General features: G+C 39.5%; 1 protein-coding gene across 1 annotated transcript; it reads left to right on the forward strand.

The window, feature by feature from the left end:
* Positions 1-3,527: 3,527 nt before the first annotated feature.
* LOC113648235 lies at positions 3,528-8,653 on the forward strand. Its single transcript, XM_027155342.2, has 4 exons — positions 3,528-3,768; positions 5,528-5,690; positions 6,056-6,171; positions 7,532-8,653. The coding sequence occupies exons 1-4, from the start codon at positions 3,658-3,660 to the stop codon at positions 8,552-8,554; spliced, it is 1,413 nt and encodes a 470-aa protein (XP_027011143.2). The 5' UTR covers positions 3,528-3,657; the 3' UTR covers positions 8,555-8,653.
* Positions 8,654-9,966: the final 1,313 nt, after the last annotated feature.

A 9,966-nucleotide genomic window follows, 5' to 3' on the forward strand; every position in this document is an offset into this window, starting at 1 on the left:
TGATTAGGTCAGGAGTGAAACCTGGATAAATCAAGATAAGAATTTGGATAATACAGGAGAAGAATTTGAAGCAAGATGTTTAAGAGTAGAAACTTGCTGATTCATATACAGAACTTGGCTAACACCGGAGCAGAATAAGTCATTTAATTAATTTAGGAGCAGAACTTAATTAGATTGAAGAAAAATTGGATAATTTTGGATTAGAACTTGTCTGAATATAGAAGCATTCAAATTAAAACGGAGATCAGAACGTGGCTAATTCACAATAAGAATGTAATTGATTCAGGAGCAGAACTTAGCTAATATACAGTAAGAGGATAACTTCTTGATAAGTTATAGGGGAACAATTGTTGATCATTTTTAAGGGCAACTAATTAAAACGGAGTTAATTTGTAAATTAGAATGAATTTGTGTAGAAAATCTGGTCTCTTTGTGTTTCAATTGTGTTGAAATTGTGGAGTGATTGCAAATGTTTCACACACAAACACACACTAATAAACGTTTAGAGAATGTCGACATGCTAAAAATGGTAATTAAATGAAGAGATACTTTTTGGATCTGACAGACAAAGATTATTAAATATTAGATTGATAGCAGTTATCTTATAGCATGAGTTCTAGCATTTGTGGCATGTGAAGTTTTATCATTTGAATGTATTTACTGAGTCTCTTTGCCATACTTGAAGCACAGAAATTTTATCTTAAGTTTAGCTGATTATTTATATACATGTAGTGTAATGTGCAGTCAAAGCCAACAGAGTCTCCACAAACCCCGTGTCAAATTGTGTTGTTCTTTATTTTAGAGAATCTCCATCTCAAGGCCATGATGGTGTACAAATACCTCACGTTTGTGTAGCTGCATATTGTATATGATTGTTTTTCACATTCTGTTGTATTCTATTGTATCCTAATTTAAATATTTTGTATGCAAAATATTAAACTATACAATTTTTACCTCTGGTGTGAATAATTATACTAGAGTAGCAGTTGTGGCGTGTGGAGCAAAAGTTTAATCTGCATTAATCACCAATATGCATTTTGTGAATAACAATTTGCTACTGATTCCCTTCACTTTTACTTGTTGAAATGTTCTGTTAAAGATGAAATTTACAGCAAACCCAAACCAATATTTGTAAATTTTTTTACTATTGACCTCAGATATAGCCTGGATGTGTAGCATCTAAAGTTGTGTGTATACAGCCAAGGCATTAGCAATTATGCTAATAAGCAATTATGCTTTTTAGCATGTTCTCTGGTTTCCTCGCACTTCACAAAAACATGCCAGAAAGAGGATTGGCTAAGCAAAATTGCTTCTAGGGGTGTGTGTGTGTGTGTGTGTGTGTCCTGTGATTGGAGTAGTGCCCCATTTAGTCCCACACTGAACGTTTCTAGGATCAGGATACACCACATCTTTTTTGGGGTAGCTTTTAATTGGCTAATTGTAATCTATTCTTGTTGCTTTAATTTTAATCTTTATATTATGTGGTGTATTTTTGTTGTTTTATTTGTTTTTGTAAAGCGCTTTGAGATGTACTTTTAAAGGTGCTATAGAAAATAAAGGTTATTATTATTATTATTATTATTTAGGGGTCAAGCCCCGAAGGGGCGTAGACACCTATTGTTATTGTCGGTTTTCTTATTATTATTATTATTATTACTATTATTATTATTATTATTATTCCTCTTCTTCCATTGAAGTCAATGGCAGCCCATAGAACCGTATGTAGGAAAGTTATGTAATTTGGCAAACATGTAGAGGCCAGTCTTAGAAGGTACTCTAGCAACTTTGGTGTGTCTAGCTCAAACCCTTTAAAGCCACCAACAGTCCAAAATCCAATTATGTTCATGTTCATAACTGCTGACTGGTAAGGCCTAGAGACACAGTTCTTGCATATTTTGGATCCTTTGCTCATGCCGATTTGAATGCACCATATGACATAATTTCCGTCATGAATACCTTTCCGCCATTTTGAATTTTCAGTAATACCTACTTTTTCAAACTCCTCCTAGACCGTTTGTCCAATTTGCATGTCCTTTGGTATCTAGCATCTAGAGACACCCTAGAAAAAAGTTATCAAAAGTTTTTTGATAGACCCATGCCTTCTCGTATACCCTGGCAACATAAATGGTGGCGAGCACGCCAAAATGGACGTGAGGACGTATCTTCGCAAAACTTATGCGTGTTGACACGAAACTTGGTATATGTCATTATATTCATGACCTGAGGGTGCATGCAACGTTTTGTGACAGCGCCATCTAGTGGTCACAAGATTTGAAAAACAGCTATTTTTGCTTATAACTACTGCAAACTTTAGTCTAAAATCATGAAGGAGGTTTTGTTAGACTCCTTGAGGCATGCTGAGTCAAACGATACCAAACTGTCGCAACATACATGGCGGTGAGCACGCCAAAACAGACGTGAGGCTGTATGTTCGCAAAACTTATGCATGTCGACACGAAACTTGGGATATGTCATTATAGTCATGACCTGAGAGTGCATGCAACGTTTTGTGACAGCGCCACCTAGTGGCAACGAGATTTTAAAAACAATGCCATATCGCTACGAAACTTGGTATGGTTTATCAGCGACATGTTCTGAGCGCATATGATCGGCTTGACCCCGGAATGGCTGCTTGCAGCTATATTATTATTATTATTATTATTATTATTATTATTATTATTATTATTATTATCATCATCATCATCTTTAACTTGTTATATATATATATATATATATATATATATATATATATATATATATATATATATATATATATATATATATATATATAAAAGAAACCACATTCTGATCAGTAGAATGTCTACTAAGTACTAAAACATGGGTCAAGCTGATAAAGCTTTTAGACCATCTCATCAACCAGACCAAATTTTCTAGCTTATTGCTACTAGGTTATTTTTAAAAACCTAAGACAATCATTTATTGGAAGTCAAATCTGGAAAAAATTAAAAATTTTTAAAGATTTTTCCACAGGTTTTGAAGTGACTTATATGGTCAAAATGATGTGAACGCCCTCATATGTTGAACATCTCATTCTTTGCTTAGCTCCACTCTTCAGGGATGGCTTTCTACCAGATTTTGAAGATGTAGTAAGATCAGACATTGATCATGATGTTAATCCCATAGGTGTTCTGGGGGGTTATCTGGGATGCATCGAGATGCTCAAACTACAAAAAAGAAAAAAAAAAGAAAAAAAAAAGACACAAACATATGGACTAATTTAGATTGTTCACTAAAAAAAAGTTATGGAAAGTAACAACAATAAATTGGCCTAAAACTAAGGATGGGAAGAATACGATAAATTTCATACATGGATTTGTTTTTCTCCCCCTCTTTCCTTTCCTTCATTGCAGATTGTTTGGCCAAAAAATGATCAGACTTTTATTCTAAGGCTTTACGGATCTCCGCTGGGAGGACCAGGAGAAAGTAAAGAAAGCCAGAGGAAATTGGCGCCAAATCTGTAACTCTAGGCTCGATTATCTCTCTCTCTCTCTCTCTCAGTGTAAGAGAGGCGTTACCTTAGTAACTCAGTGCGGGTTCGATTAGTCAGGTATTCTGCCGAAACTACACGAGGACCAGGACTCGTTTGTGATTGTTTGCTTAATATCTCTAATTTTCTGCCCATCTTTCTGTCAGGAAATGGCGGATTCACAGGAGGACAAGCTTTACAAAGCCGAGTATGCAAAAAGCGGTCGGGCTTCGTGTAAGAAGTGTAAAAAAGACTCGCTGAGGATGGCTATCATGGTGCAGGTACTGAAGCTAAAGTTAGCATTGTGTATCTGTGTGTGTGAGGAAACCTGAGCGTCTGGTCGTATTTTATATTTAATGTGCAGAAGGTGTGCAGTTTTCCCTCCTGTGGTGTGTTTAAAATGAACGGCCTACAATCAGTGCAGTCCTGTAGCCAGTTAGCATCCTGGGTAGGACAAACAAACAACAACAAACTTGTGCATTTCTCTGTATGGAATTCAAATTATGAGGTTTAAGCTACAAATAAGATATTAATAAAACAATACACCGTATGTAAGAGGGGGGCACAAACTTTTTTGCAATTCCTTTTCCAGCCTAAAACATTTCCATGCATCACAGCTTTGATTTACTGATTACATTTATTTCACATACAGCACATTAAGATCAGACATATTACACGTGTTTCTTATTAACAGCACTTTTACTTGGGTTGGGTTGATTGAAATGATTCATAACTCTCACACACGCTCACTCTCTCTCGCGCACACACACACACACACACACACACACACACACACACTGGGGGTGGGCGGAATGACCAAAATCTGTTTCAGGGAATAAGTTATTTTATTTCACGGTAGCGGTATATAACACTGAATAATAATTTTTCAGGTAAATCAACAAAAGGAACGTGCGCATCTGTTGGCTTTCGTTGTATTCTTTGACATGCTTCATTTTTAGATGGTAAAAGAAGTTGCTCGTGCTAGCGTGGCGAACGGTTACATTCGTGTGACACAGTTTGCGAATCACATTCGTCTGCTCTTTGTAAACCCGAACCACGTCCATACCACTGATGTCGCGCCTCGTTTCACAACAAAGTTCCTCCTCCTGCTCGGGATTGGTTTGTGGGATTTCTTTATCATCATGCATGTCTTTCTCCATGTTTTCCTTCTTATCTACGCTTATGTGCCGCTTCTCAATCTTTCTCAGCAGGGGCGATTCTAGAATTTTCATTTTAGGGGGGCTCAGCCCCCAGGGTAGGGTGGTATACTATCTATCACACTGTGATAAGGGCTGAAGTTGAACGCAGCGAAGACGCATTGGATGAGAAACCGAACTATGCATTGGTCCAGTAAACTGCAATTACATGAACTGCACCGATGCAGATGTCATATCATAGCAATGCATCAATAAAAGCACACACACCACATCACTCTCTGATGTTCGCGCTGCTCGGCGTCCCTGCGGATTGAAAAACGCGCTGAATCCACGCAGCCTCAGTTCAGGGGAGGAGCCGAAACATGACGCAGCTTGTCGTCGCTTCACATGCGTTTTTAAAGGGGACTGAAGCGATCAAAAAATAATTAATCAAATACTTTTTTTAGGGGGGCTGGGCAGAAGTTTAAAGGGCCTAGTGACGCCCCTGGTTCTCGGATTCAGGCGTGCTACACGTGAGGTTAACCACGCCCACTTATTTAAATTTCACGGTATGCACGGAATAGAAAAACCTGTAACGGTAGACATTTTATTCCGCGGAATATACCGTCATACCGCCCAGCCCTAACACACACACTCTCACACACAACCTCTCACACACAACCTCAGCATCGGTTCAGCATAAGTTCATCTGCTTACATTTATACTTGGTTTTGAAGATAATTTATGAAAGCACGCCACATGGCAGTGCCTTAAATTAAGCATAATTTTTAACAAACTCAAGAATTGGGTTGCAGGATTGATTGTGAGTTTGAAAGAGAGAAAAATGTTGAAATGTAACGTATACACGTACATCATGAGCACACGCTTGTTGACGTTTTCACAGTCGCCCAAGTTTGATGGTAAAGTGCCACACTGGCATCATTTCTCGTGCTTCTGGCTCCGCGCGGCCGTGCAGTCGTCGTCGGACATCTCGGGCTTTACGGATCTCCGCTCGGAGGACCAGGAGAAAGTAAAGAAGGCCATCGAAAGCGGAGGATCTGTTGGTGGTGGGTGTTTGGTGTTTCATCGATTCTTTTTCCGTGTGCTGATATTCACATGATGTGATGAAATGAATCACAGAACAAACCCAGATTTATACTAAGCCTGGGATTCAGCGCGAGTTTAAATACACTCTCCACTTTACGAGGACATTCAGGCCGTTATCTAATCATCCAATCGTCCAATCAGGTGGCAGCAGCACGATGCATTAAATCAGATGATGAAATAGTTATGAAGAAAGAAAGAAAAGAAGCTCACATGTTTTCACAGCTGTGTAATGCCTTTGTGTTAGGACATTTTCAAGCTCAGACACATTAACCTTTACATCTGCATTAATAACAGTGTGTGGTTTTTTTGCCTCCTCTTCTACCAGGTAAAGCGGACCGTAAAGGAGCAGGTAAAGGAGAGAAGTCACTGAATGACTCCGCAGTGGAGTACGCCAAGTCCAACAGGAGCACCTGCAAAGGCTGTGATCAGAAAATAGAGAAGGTACAAGATAAAGTTATTAAAGAGTGTACTAATAATATCTAGAATGTACATTTCCTGAAGAAAATGTGCATGGTGCTTGCACGTGGCAAATCTCGGCACTCGGTTGCTAGGGTGAAATTTTAGGAATTTCCAATTCAAGTCTATGGGACTTTTTTGGCCGCTTTTTCGTCCGCTGTGCGAACATCGTTGGTCGGATCGCTTATAAAAGTCATAGCACACCTCTCGTCGATGAGCCGGTCGATTTGACACCTCATTCATGGGTCTGCGGGACAAGTTACGTGCCGGATTTTTGTCCAGAAGAAAAATATCTCAGTATGCAAGATAACAAGAATGCTGCTTTGCAAGGACCATTAAATAATAATATGCTAGCTAATATTGCAGATTCCTTGCATGTCAATGCACAAACTGTATCCCTGGAGAATGTAGTGTGTTTCAAATTATTTACACCTTTTTACACCTGGGCACTTCATGTGTTGTCTCTGATCCGATAGCTATCTGATTTTTTGAAACTGTTCCATTTACATTAGGCCACATAAACGCGTCTCGGCAAATCGGACATCGAGCCGATCTTTCTGCTCCCGCCCAAAATGCTAATGTAATTGAAATGAAACACACTTTGGGGTGTGCGGTTTTCAGAACGCAATCAAAAAGAAGACGAATAAACTGGTTACGACGGTTATGCTGCAAAAAGCAGCATTTACTGCTTGCTGCGTTTTCGCTGGCGGCAGCAGCGCGTTTTAAGACCCGACGAGACGCCTGGGTGAAAGATCACCTGCGAGTGACGTACTTCCGTTTGGGAGGAGTATGTGGCTTGAACAACCACATACATTTACACCTGTCCAGTTTCATCTGAAACGCGTCCCAGACCACCACCTGAAGGGGTTTGTACCATAAGTAATATCTATTTCCTACATGAACAGTGAGAGAGGTTGTTCGTTCTTTGTAATGTCTTCTGATGGTGCTCCGTGTATACACCGACAGAATTCGGATGGCGGTTTATTTCCCGAGTTGATTTTTTCCAGCAGATCTCATCACCCTGAAGCTCGCTTATCTTGGTCATTTTGAAATGTCTTCACTCTACATGTGGAAGGACTGTATTTATCTACAGAGATCTCACAGTGTCAGTAGTGGGTGTGGAATAAGTGAGAATGGAAAATCTTAGATTCATTTGATGGCCCATTAACAACTCATCAAGCTTAATTGTAGTATTCAGGTCAACGAACCTTGCCAATCCTCAACTAAAACAACCTCCACTTGTAAAAAAGAAATCCGTACGCATTTTTTTATTGTACCTGTAACGAGTAATGGTATAGCCCACATCTCCATTCGAATAACTTATTATTTTTTTGCTGGTTTACAGGCTTCGCTGATCCATCACCGAAGCCCTGCTGTCAGCAACTCAGAACAGCTTTCAGGCTTGACACGAAGGCTTGTGGATTTGGAGGCAAAAGTTGGTTTGTTGGAGGCACGTTTGAATGAGCGGTCTCATCCGCCGACCGCTGATAAATCTACGGCTACAGACAGTCCGGTCGATGTTCTTCCGACTCCGGTGAAACCTCGAACCGAATGTCAACAGGCGACCCATATCCATCCGTCTGGTCATGGGGAATTTAGCTTAACCAATGGACATTTGGACATTGACAGTCTCAGTTTCCCATCGGCCGTTTCTACACCGTGTATTGACCGCACTCGTCCTGCAGATATAACTGTGGACTCATTTGACCGCACTCGTCCTGCAAATATAATTAAGGACACACCTGACCGCACTCGTCCTGCAGATATAATTGTGGACACACCTGACCGCACTCGTCCTGCGGATATAATTGTGGACTCACCTGACCGCAATCGTCCTGCAGATATAATTGAGGACTCAGTTGACCGCACTGGTCCTGCAGATATAACGGAGGACTCCGCATACTTGCTTGCTTGCTATTCACCTGTTCTAGAAATGTACAACAGATCACAGCAATCTCCCTCAGCAATGTCATCATTTTGTTTGAGGCTGCCTGAAACACCAAAAAAGTCTGTTCGAAGGTCTCTCATGGGAGTAATTCTAGATGATGTGACTTTAAATCACGTGTCCCTGGAGGTCGAGAAACAACTTTATGTGGATGCAACAGGATCAGACGGTACACCTAGAGCAGATCGTTTTGCTGCTAGTTTGTTTAAAAGGTTGATTCCCCTAACAGTTTATCATGACTGGGTAGGTTCTGTGAACTATGATGGGAAAAGGGGAAAAAACGCTCTGCCAAGGAATGTACGTCAAGCCATTTCCGACGCCATTGCTAGGAAATTCCATCCCGCCTCGTGTGACTGGAAGCTCATTAGAGACAGAATTAACGAGCTTCTCAGAAAGAAGCGATTAAGTTTTCCTCTTTTTTAAAATGCTGTAAATATCTTTTTTAACTTGTATGATACAACGTTGAAACAAATGGCGAATGGTAAACGGTTGGAAAGGATCAATAAAAGAAATGTTTTATGACATTGTAGTTTGTGAATCATTCAGAAAAAAATATAACTAATTTTATGAAAATACTTATATTTAAAAATGTAATCGATCAAGTTAAATCATTGTACCTTTTTTTTTTTTCCCTTTTTCAAAACAAATGCCCTTTTGGTAAATATTTTAAACAGTCAGTGATATAATCAGAACAGAGACACACAAATGAAAATATGACAAATTAATACAACAGATATACTGTTTGTTGTTTTTTTTTATCATAAACAGCATATATAAATCATACAGTGGTTTTAAAATTTGGGTCGCAGGTAGAAAGCAGATACGTGTCTTTTCCCTTATGAGAAAAAATGAATACAAACTATATTGCAGCTAATTATATATTTTTTGAATAAAAATAATAATAACAAATTAACATGGTTTAGGCTTGTTAAGTACAAATTTACAGAACATCGATCAATACAAAACACAGCAGTGTCTTAATGAAATTAAAATTAGCCAGTATTTGTATACCTGTAAATGTACAAAACGAATGCAATACAGAAGGCAATGCATTAATATAGGGCATTTTTCAATAATATATAAGTAGATAAATTAACGATAAAATTTTCCGCACCATAACGCGCACCGGATTATAAGGCGCAGTCTCAATTACGGGGTCTATTTCTGTACTTAACCCATACATAAGGCGCACCGTATTATAAGGCGCATGCTAAAACATACGGTCTAAAAAAAAAAGGTAACGGAAGCAGAACAGTGAGTTTAGTTTAACTTTATTCTACTATTTAACAATATACACGCATTATTTTTTAATCAATCTTCTCCTACAAATCCATCAAAGTCCTCATCTGTGTCTGAATTGAACAGCTGAGCAATTTCGCCATCAAACATGCCGGGTTCCCTCTCATCATTGTCGGAGTCAGTCTCGTTGTCATGTGGCTGTTCAGCAATGATGCCGGCTTTCGTGAAAGCTCGGACAACAGGTAAAGCAGATACCTTAGCCTAGGCTTCCACAATACATTCACATATGGTGGCGTAACTCGCCCGGCGCCGTCTCCCAGTCTTAAGCCCTATTCGGATGGGATCAGTTTTACGTGGGGACGTAGAGTAATGCAATTTTACCTCAGGACATCTGTGATATTGGCCAATTCGCACGGGACAAGACATCTCAGTAAAACTGGCAGAAGTGGGAGGGGTGACTCGCTTTACGCACCACAGTAACCTGTATGAATGCTTCTATATTCATTTATTTTCTACCGCTTATCCGAACTATTCTGGTCACAGGGAGCCTGTGCCTATCTCAGGCGTCATCGGGCATCAAGGCAGGATACACCCTG

This window comes from Tachysurus fulvidraco, chromosome 16, assembly GCF_022655615.1.
Source record: "Tachysurus fulvidraco isolate hzauxx_2018 chromosome 16, HZAU_PFXX_2.0, whole genome shotgun sequence".
In the NCBI taxonomy this organism is placed as follows: Eukaryota; Metazoa; Chordata; class Actinopteri; order Siluriformes; family Bagridae; genus Tachysurus; species Tachysurus fulvidraco.